The sequence below is a fragment of the Myotis yumanensis genome, unplaced genomic scaffold (assembly GCF_028538775.1).
Source record: "Myotis yumanensis isolate MYYU_CA2020_CCGP unplaced genomic scaffold, mMyoYum1.0.hap1 SCAF_1, whole genome shotgun sequence".
NCBI classification, from domain to species: domain Eukaryota; kingdom Metazoa; phylum Chordata; class Mammalia; order Chiroptera; family Vespertilionidae; genus Myotis; species Myotis yumanensis.
The window spans coordinates 16709146-16731676 of NW_027223752.1; the positions used below are offsets into that span (position 1 = coordinate 16709146).

The 22531-nt window shown below is 38.7% G+C and overlaps 1 protein-coding gene across 2 annotated transcripts in view; it reads left to right on the top strand.

The window, feature by feature from the left end:
- Positions 1-3754: 3754 nt before the first annotated feature.
- LOC139010385 (tandem C2 domains nuclear protein-like) overlaps positions 3755-22531 on the top strand; it is a 40015-nt gene continuing 21238 nt past the window's right edge. The window contains exons 1-4 of one of the 2 annotated variants that reach the window (XM_070414766.1): positions 3755-3844; positions 13894-13966; positions 16436-16558; positions 17481-17708. In XM_070414766.1, coding sequence (XP_070270867.1) covers positions 16492-16558; positions 17481-17708 — 295 coding nt within the window. In that variant the 5' untranslated portion in view covers positions 3755-3844; positions 13894-13966; positions 16436-16491. Of the gene's footprint in view, positions 3845-3880; positions 3939-13893; positions 13967-16435; positions 16559-17480; positions 17709-22531 lie in introns of those variants that run through there. The other variant, XM_070414776.1, reaches the window with a different exon arrangement.

Genomic DNA, 22531 nt, shown 5'->3' on the forward strand with positions numbered 1-22531 from the left:
TTTCATTTAGATCTCCATGAAACTATCAGCCGTTTGGTGCTATGAAGTGTCATTGATTAATGGGGTTTGGAGCAGGGAAGGTATGTGGGGTGAGGGCATTGAGAAAAGAGGCCTTTGGTGAAGTATCTATAACCAACCATTTTCCCATTGTTACCTTAGCTTTAGTGGGTACTAGTCACTTAGGAAAGAATATGATGAAGAAAGAGGGGGGCAGGGAGAGAAAAAACTCATCCCACCACAAATAGTCCCTGGTTTATTCAACTTCTGTGTCCTGTAGATTAATATATAAACTTCTTAGTAAGACATTCAAGAACCTATAGGGCCTCTCTTCTCACTCCTAGCACTTTAGTTTTGTGCCCAGAAAGAGGAATCGAGGTTTGGTGAGCATTCATGATTCTGCTGAAATGTCACTTTCGCTCTGAAGCAAGTGCTTAGGACTGTACCTGGTATACTATGGACACTCAGAAATGTTTGTTGAACAAGTAAATGAATGAATACCTATGCATAAGTTTGTGCTGAAGTTTTCCTAAGACAGAAAATGGGAAGGGGATCATTTGAGGGGACTCTGTCTCTCCCCCACTCCCTGCATTGTATTCACGTAAACATTTATATTTGCGAAATTATCCCCATTTTACAAGCACTTTAGGAATTCATATTTTTTTTCCTTCATTCAACAAATATTTTAGTGGTTTCTATGTGTCAGGTGCTAAGCCATGTGTCCAGGAAACAGGTGGAAATTATGATTCCTGTGTATTGGTAACTCACATGGAGTGAGTTTAGTAGCAAGAGGGGAAAGAAAGCAATTATCACCGTTATTGTACAGGTGGCATGATTGAGATACGGAGGGATTGTGGCGGGAACACTGAGGAAGGACACTTAATTCACCCTGGGATGAGTGTTGTGGAGTTTCATCTTCAGAAGAGGAGATACTTCAGCTGAATAAACATGAATTTGCCAGTTGGCCCCCATAAAATAGAGTTAAGGGGAACAGTAGTGCAAATTTGGCAATGTAGGGAACTACAGTTGATTCAAAAATGTGTGGTGGGGGGTAGTGGCAGGGCTGGACTGAGTCACAGATCATTTACAAGCTGCACTGAGTGAAGGAAGAAAGAAAAGGGATTCGGACAGGGATTCAGTGATTTGTCTCTACCAAATGAAAGAATCGATTCGCACAACAAAATCTAAGCAGCCCTGTTACCCACAGCAACCCAAATCTTTTTTTTTTTTTTTTTTTTTTGCCTCAGACCTGCCTCAAATAATATGACATTGCTATTAAAACATTAATGTTTAACATTAAAAATCCAACAAACAGAAAACAAAAACCTATTCAGAATGTTGCACAACCGTCTCTTTGTGGGAAGAGGTTAAACACCGGGACACAAAGAAAGGTGTATATACAAAATCACCATTTCTACTAACGTAGCTCCGCCTCTGAAGGCGGAACAGGAAGGAGGCCCATTTCAAGGAAAATAAAGGAAGTGGCTTCACTGTTTTCAAAGAACTATTTTCTGCCAACAGAGTGGATTCTTCTAAGGAATCCTTTTTAGGTGGAAGATGGAAGAAAACTAAGAACAATCAGGGAGCTCTTGCTCTTGGAGCTTCTGCATCAGTGAAGAGGTTGTGAAGGTTGTCCAGTTAGGGCACCAAGGACTCAGTCCCATTCAGTAAGCACCATTAAGCATTCATTCATTCAGCACATTTGTGTGACACTTTTGGGTGAACTATGATGTCAGGTGCCGTTGGGAGTAAAAGCCCATCGTACACCTTTAAAAGGCCTTCGAGTCTGAGGTCCAGAGTCAACCTTGACTCTATACTTGGGCAATCACTGTTTGACCCTCAATACCTACAACTGTAAAATGAGGATAATTACAGCTCCATTACATCATCACTGTGAGGATTAAATGAGATGTCTCATGTGAAAGCTTTATGTAAACAGTACAGAACCTTGCAAACATTTGTAATAGGGTGAAAATTTATTCAAAGTGAATGTCCTTGGACGTTAAAGCAGAATTGATCGAAGTGTGTTGGTTGAAACACTAATGCCCCGGGATTGTAACCGGCATTTCTCAAGAAGAGATTTGTGTGGTCGCTAGAGAAGGTAAAACTCAACCCTCTTAGGGTTTCTGACTAGAAATTAGAATTAAATTGACATAGACAGATGAACAAGAGCAAAGCAAACAGAGGTTTCCATGTACAGGGGAGCAGCCATAGGAAATTGAAGGCCCAAAGAAGCAGTTAGAGCTGGACATTCATATACTAAGGTGGACAAAGAGTAGTAAGTAGTGACAACGCGACAAGACAAGGGGGCTTGAGTTCTGGTAGTTAACACATTGCAGACCAGTAGTTTTATTGCTAGCTTTACCAGTGGCCAGATAAGTTTCTATTGAATGAGCACAAAAAAATGTTTTACATAAATGTTAAAGGCATGCTTTAAAATTAATACCCATTGCATTTTGAAGTTATTTATTAGATGTTCTTACAAGCTAATATCTTTTTAAAGTATGATACTTTGTAAAACACTGTGTAATATGAAGCGAGAATTCTCATGGTCCATCCGCAATGTGTTAATTGTGAAGTGACTAGGAAGACAAGGGTCAGTTTAACAAGGTTTCTATAGATTTCCCTCATCCTTGACTTCCTTCTCTGGTGATCAGAGTGTTTCTCTCCTTCTGGTACATGGAGAGCATCTTTCACACTGCAGTTTCATTTGCCTTCAGGAAGAAAAAGGAAGACGAGCCTGCCCTTCTTGCATCTGAAGTTTTTCAAGTGCTTTTAACTCGAAGTAATTCTTGTGCCCAAGTGGCATGTTTTGGGCTGGCATAGTCTGCCACCCTTCAGGTCAAATACATTTGGGAAATGCAGGATGATACAAAGTAAAACACAGTTTTCAGTCCTGTAAATGCTTCATCTGTTTCAAGGAGAGCGACTATATTGTGTTTCTTCCCCTAGGTCAATCTGACTTTGTATTCTATACCCACCCCACCCCACCACCAGCATCTCTAGGACCTAGAGATGAACAGAACCCACTTTGGGAAAAGACTGCTCTCCAGGGAGAAAAGTATTACCTTTATTTCAAGTTATAATCCATCAGCCTCTCAAAAAGCTGAGCTTTTCTCCAACAGATAATCTAAGAATTCATTCACCAACCTTACCGTTGCCTTAAGACCCGACCACGGGAGGCAGAAAGGACAAGGGCCCGTCAGCTCCTCGCCAGGGCCCACGACTCCAGCATAGGATGGGGACAGGGCCATGGCAGGGGAGACCCTTAGTATTCCTTTCAGCGTGCCTCCTGCTGGCAAGGTGGTAGTAGATGCAAAACCACAAAAGCCAAGAGATGCGGCTGATGCTCAAGGCTTTATAGTTAGGAATAAACACTAAGTCTAGTAACTAAGCAAAGGTTCTCCGCTTCCAAGAAAAGGTGCAGAAACATCTCTGACAAGAGAGACTGCTCCTTCCTTCACCATTCAAAGAGGTTCATAAGGCCAGTGCGGTCCCTCTAGTCCCCTTCTATCCTTTATCTCTATTCTGATCCCTCAAAACACTCCAAACTCAGATGCCTGGCTTCATCTTAGACCTTTCCAAAGGGAGGAGCTGAGAGCTGGGCCTTGAAGACGCCAAGAATGGGAGGGAAAAATAATAAAATGAATGAGTGGACGGCGCAGGCGCAGTGCGCTCAGGTGCCCTGGCCGGCAGCCCCGCCCACCCCGCCCCAGGCGCGCACCTCCCGAGGGGACGGGCGGGAGGACACGGGAAGCGGGGCGGGACCTCGGCCGCTGCGGCGCGGGGTGACCCGAGTCCCATTCCCCCGGGGCGGCCACGGCAGAGCGCCCACTGCCCGGAGCAGGTAACCCGCCGGGGCCGGGAGCGCGGAGTGGAGCCGGGCGCCCCGGAGCCTCGCGGAGACGCCGGGCCCCGGCGGGGAGGGAGCCGGGGCTCAGGTGCGCGGTCGGGGCGCTTCCCAGGCGCACGGGGCGCGGGGTCCAGCCGCCGCTGCCCTGGCCTCCGGGGTCTGGCTCGCGGGGTTGGGGGTTTGGGGGGGGGGGTTTGGGGGGGCAGGAGTGAGAGCGTCCCGGGCCCGGGGCCCAGCGAGCAGACCCCTCGCCTGGTGCCCCGCGGGCTGAGTGCGCCGCGACTGCTCTGCACGTTTTCTTTTTCGTCTCCAACTTTTTTTTTCTTTCAATGTCGCCTTCCTTGGGGCCCCGGGTGACTGTTCCCGAGCCTCCTCAGCGTCGCTTGCTCCCCGGAGGCCAGGGTTTTGGGGGGGGGGGTGTAGCTTAGGGTCCCGGCCGGGAGGGCACTGGCGCGCCCCGCGAGCTGGGTGGGCTGTGGGGATCCCCGGCCGGAGGGAGGGAGACCAGGCCCGGCCCTTCCTGAAGCCGCGAAGGGGTGTTAAAATGCCACTTTCCTGTGGTTTTTGCAGAACACGAGTTATCTGCCCAGCCAGGCTTTAGATTTGTCATCTATTTCTTCCACCTTTTTCCCCCTTTGCTAACACTGTGGATGGATGGCGGGGTATATTGCACACAGACGTCAGGTATAGGTAAGATAGATGCCAAGTCAAAAAAGTTTAGAATATTTAAAATACAGCATGAGAAAGGACTGCTTTTGTATTTAAAATATTACACTGATTCTAACTCCAGGTGGGCGGTTAATAGAGTTGGGGGGGGGGGAGGGCTTAAAAATATTGAGAGTTAATAACAACACCCCTATTTACCAATTTAATATTTTGTGATGTAACGTTATCATGGTTAAAAAAATGTATTTTTTAGGCGGAAATGTTGATTTTACTTGCTTTTGAGAGCTGGAATTCGAAATTTGCTTTTAAAATCATCTTTTGTATTTTGTAGTTTTTGCTAATGACAATGAGTTACCTTTGTAACTGAAGAAAAGACACCATAAAAATTTTGCTCCTTTTTAACCCTTTACGAAAAAATATTTTAAGTGTCTTGTATTTTTTTGGGGGGGGGGGGGCTCCTCTTGAGTTATAATAAATAATTCATTTCATGAATTTAATTTACAAATAAAACTAACACATTGATGGACTAATTCCGTTTGAGAGCAAATGAGTTTGAGATTCTCACAAGACACCTGGCATTGCTGTCCAGCAGGCATCCTCCTATATAATAAAGAGCTAATATGCTAATTAGACTGAACAGCTGGATGACCCTCGGGAGGACTTCCCAGGTCGAAGCCGGGCTGTGAGGGCCTAGCCCCTTGCACGAATTATGTGCATCGGGCCTCTAGTTTTAATATATTGGTGTAGGGGTTTTCTGCAGTCAGGAGCAGAGTTGTAGAAGTTGGAAGCATCTGGATTGTGGATGTTGATTCTGTGAGAGTGGAAGAAACCATTCAAATAAGAAGAGTAAGAAGGGAGGGAGATCGAGGATGGGACGTACCGATATTTAAGGGACAGGTAGGCACAGTGAAGGAAACGAGGAGCCCTCAGGGAAGGAGTGAAACTTTTGACAGGCGTCATAGAAACCGGGAGAGGGAAGAGGCTTAATGAAAGGAATCTCAGAGTCGAATGAGTCAGAAGAATCAGGAAGATAGGAGCTGATAAAATGCCCATTGGCTTTGCTAATAAGGAGGGGGTCATCGATCTCAGCAAACATAGTTTAAGTGAAATGATTTGGATGGAAGCCAAATTTGAATGAATTTGAGGAGTAAATAGAAGATGAAGAAATAAAGATAGAGGGTAGCGAGTCCTTACTTTGAGAAACAAAGATTAGAAGTGACAGAGTGGGAAATGAGAGTTTATAGTCAGATTGGAAAGAATAGAAGGAAAATACCTTTATGTTAAAGTGTATCTCACAGCATTGTTCCTCTCTCATGGCCAAGTAGCAAAAGGTGAGAACAAGTAGCTGAGCACATTGATAGAACTACAGTGTTTATAAGAACCTGTTTTATTTCAAATGCTGAGCACTGTTTTGGTGGTATTTTGGTCTGTTGGGTTCAAGTGCTGTTATCAGTGTTCAAGTCATATTGTAGCCAACTATTGGGTAGTATTTCACCTGAGTACATGGATACTCCCAACTTACTTTTAAAAAAATGTTATTGTTGACAGTGTTACAGATGTCCCCTATTTCCCCCTCCTTTGCCCAACTTACTTTTTAAAAAATATTACTGATTTCATAGAGGAAGGGAGAGGGGAGAGAGAGATGGAAACATCAATGATGAAAGAGAATCATTGATCAGCTGCTTCCTGCACACCCCCTACTGGGGATGGAGCCCGCAACTTGGGCATGTGACCTGACCAGGAATCGAACCATAACCTTCCAGTTCATAGATCAACACTCAACCACTGAGCCATGCCAGCCGGGCTGCCCAACTTACTTTTAACTCATGTGACTCTTTCATGTGTATCTCAGTGACTCTTCTAAAATTCTTATGGAGAAATCATGGCCTTACTAAATCAGAATCCATGAGGTATACATCAGTTAGGGCCTTTGCTTCAATAATTATTATGCATTCAAGAGAAAATGCTCTTTGATTAAACTTATTTTGTAATGACTTCAATCTCCATTGAACGTTTAATGTTTTTGTTATTCAGACAAGTAGTTTTATATGTATCTTACTTAGGAATATGCAAAAAATGGTTAAAATGGAAAAGGCCAATAATCAAGGGTCTACAAGAGTGGTTCTCAACCTTCTGGCCCTTTAAATACAGTTCCTCACGTTGTGACCCAACCATAAAATTATTTTCTTTGCTACTTCATAACTGTCATGTTGCTACTGTTATGAATCGTCATGTAAATATCTGATATGCAGGATGGTCTTAGGAAACCCCTGTGAAAGGGTCGTTCGACCGCCAAAGGGGTCGCGACCCACAGGTTGAGAACCACTGGTCTACAAGGTTGTAGAGCAACTGGAACTCTCATACTCTGCTGGTACAAGTGTGAATTAGTACAGTCATTTTACAGAACTTCCTGGCAGTATCTACTAAAGTGAAATATATGCATAAATTATGCCCAAACTATACCTGATAAATTCTAGAAAATGCCAATTAGTGTAAAGTACAGAAAACAGATCAGTGGTTACTTGGGGAGAGGGACAAGGGAAAGTGAGGGGGAATGGGTTGAAAAGGGGCACGAGGAAACGTTGAGGGGGGTGGATGTATTCATTTTCTTGATTGTGAAGATGCTTTCATCAATGTATACATAACGTCTGACTCATTTAATTGTCCATTTTAAATATGTGCAATTTACTGTAAGTCCATTGTACCTCAATAAAGCTATAAAGGAGAGTAAATAAAAAAAGAGAGTGGAAGAAAACACATCATTTAAGAAGAAATATACAGTTGACCCATGAACAAAGTGGGGCTTAGCAGTGCCTACCTCTCATGCAGTTAAAAATCCAGATATAAATTTGACCCCTCCAAAACTTAAATGCAAATAACCTACTGTTGCCTTATTGATAACATAAACAGTAAATTAACAAACACATGTATGTTATGTGTATTAGATACTGTATTCTTATACTAAAGTAAGCTAGAAAAAATGTTATGAAGGAAATCACAAGGAAAATACATTACAATATTATTGAAAAAAAATCCATGTATAAGTGAACTCATGCCATTCAAAACTGGTGTTGTTCAAGGGTCAATTGTCTTTATTTCTTTTAAATATTGTAGTCATTTCAGAATGATGGAATTATTGATATTTTTATTTTCTTCATATAATCCTCTATATTTTCTACCACAGCCATGTATCTACTTAATTTTTTTAAAATACATTTTATTGATTTTTTTACAGAGAGGAAGGGAGGGGGATAGAGAGTTAGAAACATCGAACAGCTGCCTCCTGCACACTCCCTACTGGGTATGTGCTGCAACCAAGGTACATGCCCTTAACCAGAATTGAACCTGGGACCCTTGAGTCCGCAGGCCGACGCTCTGTCCACTGAGCCAAACCGGTTATGGCCCTTACTTAATTTTTAAATGAGAAATTTCACCCCCAGATTTAGAGAATACAAATAAAATAAAATTCCCTGTACCCATATTATACTTTAGAAATAATACATAGTCAGTATTTTTGAAGAACTGATTGTATCTTTATCTCTGATTGTCTCTGTCTTTCCACGCTCCCCGATGTATTATTTAGTTGTCTATTCTATCACTTTTGGGGGGCACACATTTGGGAGATTCATCCATGTGGATGTGTTTGTTTACTTTTTATTGCTGTATGTCATTCATTGTATGACTCTACCTCTGTTTTATCCATCCTCCTGTTAATCGAGATTTGGGGGACTTTTCAGCGGTCTTTTTTAAATTTAATTTTTATTTTTGGTCGTTAAAAGCTGACTTGTTACTACCGTTCTAATTCATGTCTCTGTGTCACCCACAAGAATCTCCCTAGCTTTTTGCCTAGGAGTGGAGTTGTGGCTCTTCAGCTTTGCTAGATAATACTGAATTGTTTTATAAAGTGGCTGTACCAGTTTATACTCCCAGTGTGTTAAGTGTTTGCTTTGTTCCCTTTCTCAACCACATTGAGACAATGTACAGTTTGTACAGTATTTGTACTTACCTGATTTTTTTTTTCTTTTCAACAATCTGGTGGGTGAGAAATGGTACCCCATTGGGAGTTTAATTTCTATTTCCTTAATTACTAATGTTGTTGATCCTTTTATAATTCCTCTTCTATGGGACGTCCATATAGGTCTTTTGCCTAGTTTGTATTGTTTTTAAAAATCTTTAAAAAAATTGATTTCTAGAAGTCTCTTTATATGTATATTCTTTATATATACATTAGAGGCCCGATGCATGAAATTCGTGTAAGAATAGGCTTTTCTTCCCCTGACTGCCAGCACCAGCTTCCCTCTGGCATCTGGGTCCTGGGCTTCCCTCACAGCCCCAGCTTTGTCCGGTCTAATTAGCATATTATGCTTTTATTATTATAGATTCTGGGTACTAATCCCTTGTCAGTTATACATGTGGCAAATATCTTTTTCCTGGTAAGTAACCTGTCTTCCTACTTTCTTTATAGTGGTTTTTGATGGGCATATTCAATAGTTTAATGCAGTTGAATATGTCATCTTTCTCCTTATGGTTAGTGCTTTTGGCATCTTGTTTAACACATCTTTTCTTTCTCTGAGGTCATAAAGATATAGTCTGATATTTTCTTCTAAAAGCTTTAAAATGTTGCTGTTCATATTTATGTCCTTAATCGTGTGCACATGATTTTTGTATGATGTGAAGTGGGGGAATCTAGTTTACTTATTTTTTATTTTTTGCCATATGGCTAATCTTTTGACCCCTTTTTTTTTTTTTTTTTTTTTTTTGGATGAAACTCCTAAGGTTTATTTTGCAGTGATAATGAGGAAGTAAGTAGCTAGTGAGACTCAGGCAGAATTCATAAGATGTTTGACCAGTATTTTTAAATTGAATATTCTGTTTTTCCTTTTATTGATCTGTGTCCTATGTCAAGTTTCCATATGTGTGTATGTTCCTGCTGTTTTTTTTTTTCCTTAGGTTTCTTTGTGTATCTTTGCTGCAATCTTATTTACTTTAGTTTTATAAAGAGCCTCGCTACCTAGGAGAACAAATCACCCACCCATGCTGCTTTTAAAACTTTTTATTGTAGTATGATGTGTTAGTTAAGTCTTAAGTATCTCTACAGTAATCCCCCAACCTCACAAGTAATACTGAAGTTAGACTATCAGACTGTCTTTAGTTTTTGCAAATCCTGTCCTAACTCATTAGAGTTAACTTTTAACTTGAAAAGCAAATACAGGATTTTCACTTTGGGGGATATAGGTAAGATATTTGGGAAAACGTTGTTACTGGAAATAGCCAAGAATGCTGTATTAAAAAAATTAAATGGTAGTTAGGAATGGATATGTCAAAATCTAAGAGAAAGCTGAAACTCTGAGAGACTAAAGAGGGTGTTTGCTGAACTGGGGGGGGGGGGGCGGCGCGGGGGCACGGAGGGGGACTTGATTGGCTTTGAGTAAGAACTTGGTGGATTTGCAGGATGGGAGGCATACTTACAAGTCAGCACAGGGCTCAGTCAAGGTTCGCTAACCAAAGACTGCCCATAATTCTGGGATCCCAGATGTCTGTGCTATCATGTAAGGGATGAAAATTCAGTCTACCTCCTTCAAGGATCTGCAGTGAAAGTTGCCTTGATGCCAAGTAAATCAGAGGAGTAAGAAGCCCGTCCTTAGGAAATGCAACCACCAGACCATGGGAGAAATTTGCATCCCAGTGGTAGTCATAAAAAATGTCAAAATGTGAATTTTTAAAATTCATGTTTTGGGGAGATATAATGTCCATACCATAAAATTCAGGCCAGAAAAGCATACAATTTAGTGGGTTTTCTACCCACAGAGTTGTGCAACCATTATCACTATCTAATTGCAAAACATTTTCATCACTGTGGTAAGAAACCATGTACCCATTAGCAGTCACTCACTGCTTCCCTGCCCCCAAGCCCCAGGCAGTCACGAATCTACATCCTGTCTCTGGATTTGCTTATTCTGGGCATCTCATATGAATGAAATCATACAATATGTGGTCTTTTGTTTCTTGCTTTGTTCACTTAGTGCAGTGGTTCTCAGCCTTGTGGCCCTTTAAATACAGTTCCTCATGTTGTGACCCAACCATAAAATTTATTTCGTTGCTACTTCATAACTGTAATGTTGCTACTGTTATGAATCATAATGTAAATATCTGGTATGCAGGATGGTCTTAGGCGACCCCTGTGAAAGGGTCGCCAGAAGGGTCGTGGCCCACAGGTTGAGAACCACTGACTTAGTGTAATGCTTTTGAGGTTTATTCATATTGTAGCATAAATCTGTACTTTATTCCTTTTTATACCTGAATAATATTCCATTGTATAAATATACTACATTTTGTTTTTCTACTCATTAGTAATGGACAGTTGGGTTGTATCTACTTTTTGGCTATTACTGTATGAGTAATGTGCTATAAACATTTGTGTGGAAATAAATTTTTCAATCTCATAGGTATATTTAGGAGTGGAATTCCTGGGTCATATGGTAACTCTGTGTTTAAGTTTTAGGGGCACTACAAAACTGTTTTTCTTTTATTAATTACTTAAAGTTTCCACTTAATTTTATTTTCAAACCTTGAATTTCTCCCAATTCCTCAGAATTGCTTTTTTCCTTTTAATTGAATTTACTGGGGTTTGGGGTGACACTGGTTAACAAAAGTATACGGGTTTCAGGTGCACAATTCTACAGCGCGTCATCTGTACACTGTATTGTGTGTTCAGCACTCCAAGTCAAGTCTCCGTCCGTCACCAGCTACCAAATTGTTTTTCCAGAGCAGCTGCACCGTTTTTCATTCCCACCAACAACGTGTGAGGGTTCCAGTTTCCGCACACCCTTGCCAACACTGTATCTGTCCTTTTTACTAGATCCATCCTAGTGTGTGTCAAGTGGTACCTCATTGTGTTTCTGGTTTGCATTTCCCTAATGACTAATAATGTTGAGACCTTCTCATGTGTTTATTGGCCATTTGTCCATCTTCTTTGAAGAAATGTCTATTCACATCCTTTGCTCATTTAAAAATTGGGTTATTGGTGAAAGCATGAAGTTAAAATCGTTTTTAAGCAAATGCAAATATTCTCTGTAGGAGTATACTGTCATCTTTGATTTAAAGTTTTGAAGTCAGTGAATAATTTATTGTCAAAGATAACCCAAGTACACAAGGGAATAAGACAACCTGAGCAAGAATCAGCAGAAACAATAGGCAATTAGAAGTAAAATTATAAAAGCCTTATGTATTGGAATTACCAGTCACAGATTATTAAAGCGACTACAATGGGCTATTTTACATATATAACAGACAAGTTTAAAAAATAGATGCAGGGAGCAGAAGGCTTAAAAGTGACAGAGATACAGAGCTGGTTAAAAAAGAACAGTGTAATTGCTATTCATGAAAAATGCAGTAATAAAAAAATCAAAATTCATTCATTGAGTTTAACCACTGATTAGGCAATTAGGCAAACCCCAAGAATCAGTGAACTAGAATATAGGTCAGAATAAATCATTCAGAATACAGCTCAAAAAGACAAATGGAAAAGAGAAAAATTAAGAGGCATGGAAATTAGAATGATCAGAATGAGAAATTATAGTGAGAAAGTCTAATAAATTGAGAATAGGCAAAGCAATATTTAAAAAGAGAATGAAGATTTTTAGTACTGGAAAATCTACTAGTACTGGTGGAAAGACATCAATCTACAGATGGGTTATTCCCCGATTACGGAGTAGTATTTCATTGTATAGATTTTATATAATGTGTTTACTCACTTGATGATGGAGATGATAGCTTTTTACTATTTCAAATAGAGCTGCTATGAACAGCAGTGTACACGTCTTTATGTGGATATATGATTTCTTTTTCCTTGAGTATATTTACTCAAGGAATTGAATGTCTAGATCATATGGTAGATGTATGTTTAAGTTAAGAAACTGTCAAACCATTTTATATTGCCACAATTTGAATATGAGAGTTCTACTTGTTCTGCACACTTGCAAGCACTTGAATGGCTAGACTTCGCAATTTTATCCTTTTTAATAAGTGTATAGTACTATCTCATTGTAGTTTTAATTTGCATTTTCCTATGTGCTATTTTGTGCTATTTTGTCCACTTGTATATTTCTTTGGAGAAGTGTCTATTCAAATTCTTTGCCTATTTTAAAATTGTGATGTTTTTCTTTTGTCATTGAGTTGTAATAGGCCTTTATATATTCTGGATATAAGCTCGTTCTTGGATTTATGATTTGCAAATATTTTCTCCCAGTCTCTGAGTTGCTTTTCACTTTCTTGATGGTGTCGTTTGAAGCACAAAGTTGTAAATTTTGATTACATTTAATATATCAAAAATTTTTTTTATTGCGGTGCTTTTGGGGTCATATCTAAGAAATCAGTGCCTAATCCATGTTTACAAAGAACTAATTACTTCTGTGTTTTCTTCTAGGAGTTTCTTGATGTTAGCTCATATATATAGGCGATGAGTTTTGAGCTAATTTTTATGTGCAGTATGTGGTAGTCATCCAGTTTCTTTATTTTTTCTTGTTGTTGTTTGCATGTGGATATCCAGTTGTCCCAGCACCATCTGTTGTAAAGACTATTCTTTTTAAAATTTCTTGGCACCTTGTTAAAAATTGATTGACCATAAACATAAGGGCTTATTTTTAGGCTCTCATTTTTGTTTCATTGATCCATATGTCTTCCTTATGCCAATATCACAGCCTTAATTATTTTAGCTTTGTAGTAAATTTTGAGAAGTATGTTTTTCAACTTTGTTCTTGTTTTTCAAGATTGTTATGGCTGCTCTGTGTCTTTGGCATTTCCATATGAATTTTAGGATCTCTTTCTAGAAAGAAGCTGGAAGGGATCATGTTAAATCTGTAGAAAATTCAGGGAGTGTTGCCATCTTAATAATATTATATCTTCCAACCCATGAACATGGGATATCTTTTCATTTATTGAAGGCTTCTTTAATATCTTTCGATGATATTTTATAGTTTTCAGTGTACAAGTTTTTCACTTCTCTTTTTAAGGTATTCCTAAATATTTTAGGGTTTGTTTTAGATGTTTTTATGAATGGAATAGATTTCTTAATTTCAGTTTTAGATTGTTCGTTTTTAGTATATAGAAATACAGGTTGGGAAAAAAATAGGTTTACAGTTCATATGGGAAATAACACAAATAATAATACAAGAATAAACTCTATTTCACATACTTACAACTGTAAGCCTACTTTTGCCTCACCCTGTACAATTAATTTTTGTATATCAACCTAATGCTTTGAACACTGCATGCAACTTGTTTATTGCATCTACTAGTTTTTAGTGGATTCCTTTGCTCTTTTTATTTGCAAGGTCAAATTTGTCTTTAAATAAAGAATTTTATTTCTTTAATTCCAGGATGTATGCCCTTTATAGCTTCTAGCCTAATTGTGCTGGCTGGAATCTACAGGACAGCATTGAACGGGAGTTGGTGAGTAGACATCCTTGTCTTTTGCCTGGGCTTAGAGGGAGAGCATTCAGTCTTGCAGCAGCTACATAGATGCTCTGTATTTTGTTGAGAAGATTCTCTCCTATTCCTTGTTTGATCAGCTTTCTTTCTTTTAGCATGAAAGAGTATTGGAATTTTCAGATTTTTTTTAATCTATTGAGATGATCATGTAGTTTTTGTTGATTATTTTATTATGTACTGTATTACGTGAATTGATATTCAGATGTTAAACCAGCCTTGCCATCCTAGGCTAAATCTCACTTGGTTATGATGTATAATCCTACTTAAACGTTTCTGGGTTCAGTTTGCTAGTTTTGTTGAGGATCTTTGTGTCTATATTCATGAGGGATGTCCATCCTTTGACTATAAAATTATTTGTGTCTATATTTAAAGTACATTTCTTATAGCCAGCATATACTCGGGCCATGCTTTTTTATCCAGTCTTAACAATCTCTGCCTTTTAATTGGCATATTTAAAGCATTTATACTTAATGTGATTATTGACATAGTTAGGTTTAAATGTATCATTTTGCTATTTCCTGTTCATCCCACCTGTTTTTGTGTTCCACCTGCTGTATAACCTTGCTATTTGTTTACTGTTCACTCCAGTTCTTCTTTGTCTCCTCCCCTTTTTTCTGCTTTCTGTTACATTAAGAATTATTTTCTATAATTCCGTTTGATCAACTTTTTGGCTTATTAGTTAAACCCCTGTTTTCTTATTTAGTGGTTGCTTTACGGTTTACATTGCATATCTTCAGCTTTGCGGACTGTTGTAGATACATTGCTGAGCACAGATGCTGGCTGAGGTCGCCCACCGCTGTGGCAGGCTTTGGAGAGGTCGTCAGGGAAATGCTAGGGGCTGAACAGTATTCGCAAGGTTAATGGAGAGTCAGAAATGGCGCCTGCCAGCATCAGACCAGTTAGGTGGAAAGAGAGTAAAGCAGTGGGGGGAAAGTGGCGCCCAGCAGCACTCTGGACTCTGGAGAAAGATCCCTGCCCCTCCAGCACATGCCCTAAAGTTGGTCCATGTATCTATCACCTTCATATATGACACAGATGCTTTTCAAACTGCTGCCTGCGTGCCGGAACTCAGAAAGAGCACAACCTGGATTTCCCACAGCCCTTTGGCTCTCTCAGAATAAGTCTTGCTGGTTTTCAAAGCCAGATGCTACAGAGCAGCGGTTCTCAACCTGTGGGTCGCGACCTCTTTGGGGGTCGAACGACCCTTCCACAGGGGTCGCCTAAGACCATCGGAAAACACATATGTAATTACATATTGTTTTTGTGATTAGTCACTATGCTTTAATTATGTTCAATTTGTAACAATGAAAATACATCCTGCATATCAGATATTTACATGACGATTCATAACAGTAGCAAATTACAGTTATGAAGTAGCAACGAAAATAATTTTATGGTTGGAGGTCACCACAACATGAGGAACTGTATTAAAGGGTCGCGGGACTAGGAAGGTTGAGAACCACTGCTCTGGAGGCTCCTCTTCCTGGTGTAGGTCCCCCAGGCTGAGGCTTGGACCCCTCGCTCTTGGTGGGGGACCTCTGTAGTTGTGATATCCCTCCCACTTGTGAGCCACCACACGGGGAATGGGGGTTAGGGTGGGTCCTGCCTAGACTGAGTCTCTGCCCCTCCTACCCGTCTCAGTGTGGCCTTTTCTTTACATCCGTAGTTGTGGGAAACCTGTTCTGCTAGTCCTCGGGTCGCTCTCCGAGATGGCTGTTCTGTGTGTAATTGTAGTTTTGGTGTCAATGAGAGAAGGTGAGCTCAGGATCTTCCTAGTTTGCCATCTCGAACCCAAAAGCCAGGGGGAGTCTTGTTCCTGAATGCCAGGTTAGCTTGTCCATGAAATGTGTCTTGTGATTGGTGCACTGTTCCTACAACAAATGTGTCTCCTCATACAGTCTTATATTTCTGGTAAACTTAACAGACCCCCTTTATTGTCAACATCTCTTATTTGTGACTTAGATAGCATTGCATGTATGTGTTACAGTGTTTAAGGTATATTTTTCTGCTAGTGTAATTCTAAGCACTAAGCTAACTCATAAAGTATGAAATTATTTGTTCATTGGCCCCCATTATAAGGTCCTTGGGTTACCAAAAGAATTGATTTGGAGCAAGTGAATTTTTTTTTCACACTTTTTTATGAGGGCCATTTTATGTTTCAAATTTTGCTTGGACATCAATTTAGATATATGAGGCTAAAGAGAAAATGGAGAGTGGGGATTTTTTTTCACATTTAACATTGAGGTTGTTCAGTTCCATTTTTATTAACTTATAAGGAGCCCAGGTTATAAAAATTACAAATAGGAACAAAAAAATCTACCTTCCTCTGAATATTTGAACATCTTAGAAAGACAGATAATTTGATTTATTTGGTGATACCTAATGACATGAAGCATGATTATTTTAACTTGTTTTCTTTTCTACCAACAGATTAATATTAAAGTTGGAAGCGTGCATCTTTTGCTGGATATTGGAAATTGAGTGTAATGGCAACAGAATTTATAAAGAGTTGCTGTAGGGGATGTTTCTATGGTGAAACAGAAAAACACAACGGTGAGTTTCGTTTTATGACTTCAACAAACATTTATTTAATGTCCCCTTACTTGTGGCATTTTGTAATATAAAAATAAGTGAGGCATATTTCCTAACTGCATGAGGGAGGCAGAAACATCAATATAAGGCACGCTAGGTAAGTATTAAAATACCTGGGGCATAGTGGGGAGAGATGAATTCAACCCAGGAGGCACCCTGGGACAATCCCACAAAGAAGGTGGCATTTGCTGTGGAAATATGAGGAGGATGTTAGCAAGCTGAGTGGGAAGAAGGAAGTAAGGGAAGAGGAGGATTGGACATGAGTATTACAGGTGGATTAATTCTGGGTGTCCCTTACCTCCCCATCTAACTCCCTCATTTTAGGAATTATATATCGTTCTATCAAACAAAGTAGGTCAGAGAAGCTAGCACAAGGAGAGTTGCTATCATGTTAGGGTCAGTGTATATTTTATTTTGTGATTTGGTGAAGATTTTTGTAGACTTAGAGACTTAAAAGTAGGTTTTTCAGAATTGCTTTATGTATTCAGGACTGATGTAACCATTAGTATTGACAAGAATTGCTTTGTTGAGAGTAGTTTTAAATGACTAGATTTCACTTGAAAGTATTGTGCAATTAACTTCAAAATAAACTCGTTTTTCCTTGTATGAACTCTTGTGGGAATGAGTCTTTAAAGCCTCCTTTCACCATTATGATGTTAATAGACTTCGGTAGTGGTGTACTAATTGCTCGAATATTGGCTGGACAGAATTAATGTAGAGGCCAGAAGTGCTTGATAGGACCCAAGAGTAGTTTATGGATCAGCCGTTTCTTCTGAAATGATTGGATAAATACCAAAGCATGCTAGGTTTAGATTTTTATATATAAATCTGAGTACATATTTGTGATTTTTTTTCTTTTCTTTTTCCCTTCTCTTCCATGCAGTTTCTGTGGAAGCTAAAACAGCAGTCTCAAGTAGTCGAAATACTGCCGTCTGTGTCCCTCCATTGACGTCTGTTTGTGTAAAGCCTCAGGTTGGCTGTACTGAGGATTATTTACTTTCCAAGTTACCATCTGATGGCAAACAAGTACCATTTGTGGTGCCCAAGTTTAAGTTATCTTATATTCAGCCCAGGACGCAAGGAACTCCTTCACATCTAGAAGAACTTGAAGGTAAACAAGAAAATGCCGGGGTTGAAAAATCAGCATGTAGCCTTTCAATGCTGTTATTGCTCTATTTAACATAAAGGTATATCTTTTATACACAAATTTTACATTCCGCTTTTTGTGTTTTGCTCTTTCTGTAGAGGAACTTAAATGTATAGTATTTTTGAAAGCTCTCGTTATGAAATCTGACCATAATACAACACATTTGTATCTAGATTTGGCCTTTTTTAAAGGAATAATCTCTCTATATAAAAGGCTGAGTGACCAACTGTACGTACGTCTGACCGTCCGACCGACCGACTCGCACATGCGCTATACATATAAAGCTCTCGCTGGCACCAATCGCATGTGACCGACCGTCTGGTACATATGATGCACACTGGCAATTTAAAAATAAATGTTGACTCGCGCATGCACGATACATATTAAAATATTTTGTATTTTAATTTTATAATACTATATTATATATACTATTTTGACATGTAATTTTTTGCAGTAACGTAATTTCCGCATGAATCTTCCTTCTTTTTTTCTTTTTTAATATATTTTATTGTTTTTACAGAGAGGAAGGGAGGGATAGAGAGCTAGAAACATCGATGAGAGAGAAACATCGATCAGCTGCCTCCTGCACACCTCCCACTGGGGATGTGCCCGCAAACAAGGTACATGCCCTTAACCGGAATTGAACCTGGGACCTCTTGGTCCGCAGGCTGATGCTCTACCCACTGAGCCAAACCAGCCAGGGCACGAATCTTCCTTCTAATTAATTTCCTTTCAATGTGCACAAATCCGTGCACCGGGCCACTATTATAATTATAATCAGTTATCCTTCATACGTGTAGAAAGAAAAAATAGAGGAATTACTCTGGATTTGATCAGTAAATAGAGGAAACATTCTGTCTACTGTTTTCTAAAGTTTGGTGTAAAGAGAAATAAAGAAGCAATGAAGTAGTCTTTCTTCCTTCCCATCTTTCTTCACCACGATGCTCCCCAGTCTATAAGTACACTTGCCAGTCTAAATAGCTGCTTCAATGAGGTAGGTTCATTGGCTTGAATTTTGGCTGATATTGTAGAGATCAATGGACTAATGAAGAGGAAACAACATGTAACTCTTGTATTTTAAAAATAATTTGTTCTAGTGGATTGAAACAGTCACAATGATTATTTTTTCTCAGAATTTTATTATGGAAAGTTTCAAACATACAGAAAGAATTTGAAAGAAAAATGGAAAGAATTTATTGGTAAATACCTCTACATATCTATCATATAGATTTTTACGTTTTAGTATACTTCCTGTCACATATATTCATCTATTCATTTCTCTGTGCGTTATTAATACTTTCTTGTGGAGGAGGATGTATGTCGGAGTAAATTATGGGCATTAGTAGACTTTCCTCTAAACATTTAAGCATTTATATAATTTACTAGAGTTCAGCATCTGTTTAGTCTTCTTCTTTCAACACAAACTTTACATGCAGTGAGCTGCCCAAGTTTTAAGTGTGTAATTTTTGAGTTTGACAAATGCATATACTAGTGTAATAAAAACTATCGAGACCTAGCATATTTCTTCAAAGATTTTTTTCTGTCCCTTTTTCTCTTCTTCTGGGTTTCCAATTACACATATGTAGGACTCTTTGATATTGTTTTATGTGTTTCTGAGACTCCCCCCCCCCCCCATCTTTTTTTTTCTTTTTCTGGTCTTAAGATTGGATAATATTGATCTATCTTCAAGTTATTTGTCTCTTTCCTTTGTTATTTCCATTCAGCTGTTAAGCCTATCCACTGAATTTTCTGTTTTAAACATATATTTTTCATTACTTTGAGCCATTTTCTTTTATATTTTTGAACTTCACCATGTTTGTCTAAAAATTCTGGCATTGAGGTCACCTAGGTTTGAATTCGGTGTATTGTCTTTTTGCTTGAGAATGGGTCATATTCTCCCGTTTCTTTGTGTTTGGTAACTTTGGCTTGTATTCGGATGTTGGATATTATATTTTAGGGATTCAAATCTGTTATATTACTCAGAGGATTATTTTTTTTCTTTTCTTTTTTTTTCAGCAGGCAATTAACTTGGTTGGATTCTGCAACTTGGTAGTGGCAGCTCTTACCTCAGCTTAGTTTTATTGTCCTTAGCTGGAGTCTGTCCACACATGTGTGGTTCAGGGATCAGCCAGGTATTTGAGCAGACTTTATTCACATAATCTGGGGTTTTCTCCTTTCCAAGATTCCCACCTTACTTTCTAGCTGCTGCGATTGCTCTGAACTTTGCCTTCTGGTTCTTCAGGCCAGAAAGACTGAATTTTCTATTGGAGTTTTACCCGCCCTGCTCAGTGCCAACTTTGGCCTGCCCTTAGGCTAAAAGTTATTAAAAACAGGTAACTAATTTTGTACTGTTCTCTTTTTTTCCAACAGTCAAATCCTGTCCAGAGTCTGCATTGCTTTTATTTATGCTCCAGTGCCTTTGGGTTTTGATGTAGAGTTTAGTGTTATCTATAAGCGAATAAGGTCTAGTAGGAGTGATTTATTTTTTTTTAAGAAACAAGGAAAGATGAACCTTATGTCTTATTTTTCATATATCTCTAAAAAATAGTTTTTAAGAGCTCTGGCTCACAGGATACCATGATTAATTGACTTTTCTCTTTCTCTCATACCTGTTTAACAACATTGGGATTAAGCCATGTAAACAGTCTTGCAATTTATTTTATTCACATCATCTGTTATGAACATGTTTTCATATTCATTACTTTTTAATGGCTTTATAGTATTAAATTATATGGATGTACCACAATTTATAAATTATCTGTTCTTAGACATTTAAAGTATTTTATGTGGGGGCGGGGGGGGGGGGTTTGTAATCAGAAAATAAGTAAGAAATACCTACCTGGCAATATGTGGTCATTTTTCTTTTTCTTCTTTTTCATTGTATCATTAATAAATATTACTTTTTTAGCTGACTGAGTCAGAAATTGGCTTATACTTAGATTATAGGCTCACGGAGGATGTGGTGAAGCCATCTGATTTTTAGCATATTGGAGAGAGAATTACTTTATATAACTGAAGTCGGGAAAGTCTTCTTGGTACCTAATTATAGAAGTAAAATATGTGTAAGCTGTATGTGCAAATGCATGTGTGAGTGATGGCTGATATGGAGATTTTGAGAAGAGGATAGAGCAGACCATTATCAATTGTGACTTAAATTATGTTTCAAATATTTGAAATTTGTTTTGTCGCATTACTTGCTAATGAGTCTGATCACAGCTGTAGACTCCTGCTTTGATAGCAGACAGATCTGTCATGAAAGTTTTACTGTGCTGGCTTTATCACCTACCTACCTACCCATCCAGAGGACACATTTTGAATTAATATTGAAATTTCAAATAGGGCTTTTGACATGTGTTGGCAATTATGCAACTTTACAACAGTGTGGGTCTGTAAATTGAGAGAAGTTCCTCTTGAACTTAAAAACTGCTATCACTGTGTACTGTTTGAGGGGAAAATTGGAATTCTGTAGTGGCTTACTTATAAAGGAAAAATGAAATCAGAATATTCCGTTTTAGGTATAGCCTATAAAGGCAGTGAGTCATACTCTTGACAGTGCTATTCTTGTTACCATAGACGTTTGTATTGTTTGTGTGTTGAATGAGTCAAGTGTTAGCTCATAGGGTGCACACTCTTTAGGCTCTTCGGCATCATAGCTCCCTCTTGGCACCCCTCTGACCATAGGCTGTGCTTGGATTGCATACATCGTTTTTTTGAAACAGGATGAGGATAGAATCTCACCTCGTAACCTCATATTTTATTTTTCTTTTCTGAACTCAATGTCAAGCTACCTGCTTTATTGTTTAGCTTAATTCAGAAAATACTACTTTATACTGTGGGTTCTGTTTTAAATGGAACAAAAAGAATGAAAACATGGTGATGATTTAAACATTTAAAAAACTTTACGTGTATATATTATTTCCAGTGTGATTATAAGCTTTGAAGAAAATTTGATCTAAATATAAAACACATGTAGAAAAAAGGAACAAAGAAATCTATCGCGCAGTGATTTATTACACCGCAAATCATGTGTATAGTCACCACTCAAGCAAAGAGAGTAAAGCCAGCAACCCCAAAGCTTCCATCTTTCCCTTTTCAGTCACTTCAGAGTAATCAGTATCGCTTTCTTGCTTTTCTTACTTTTTACCACCTAAGTACATATTCCTAAATGTTATGGCTTCGTTTTTTGTATGTTTTCTGACCCTTATGTAAATGAAATAACATACTCAGTATATATTCTTTTGTTTGTGGGTTCTTTCAGTCAGCATTATGTTTGTGAAATTTACTCAGATGGTTGTTAGTAAGCTTCAGTTTGTTTTTATATCTGCACAGAGCGTGTATTTATCTATTGTTTTCTAGTGGTGAGATACAGAAGTGTTCCTGTATAGCATACTATAAGGCAACGGTCGCCAACCTTTTGGACCTCCCAGGCCACCAGTGGTCCGCAGATCACCGATTGGCGACCATTGCATAAGATATTTTTATGTATCAGGTATATACTGCAGTTCATCTATTTTTACTGTTGATGGGCATTTGAGTTTTTTCCAGTTTTTGGCTATTGTGTATAATGATGCTTATGAACATTCTTGTACTTGTCTCTTGGTGCACATGTACAAGCATTTCAGTCGTGTATATGTCCCAGAATGGCATGTTGGGGTTGTAGGTTAGAAATATCGTTAACTTTAGTAGAAGTTAGCAAACTTTTCCACAGTGATTATATCAATTTACATTTTCATCAGCAGAGTATGATCATTCACATTGCTCTGCTTTCTTGCCAACACTTGCTATTG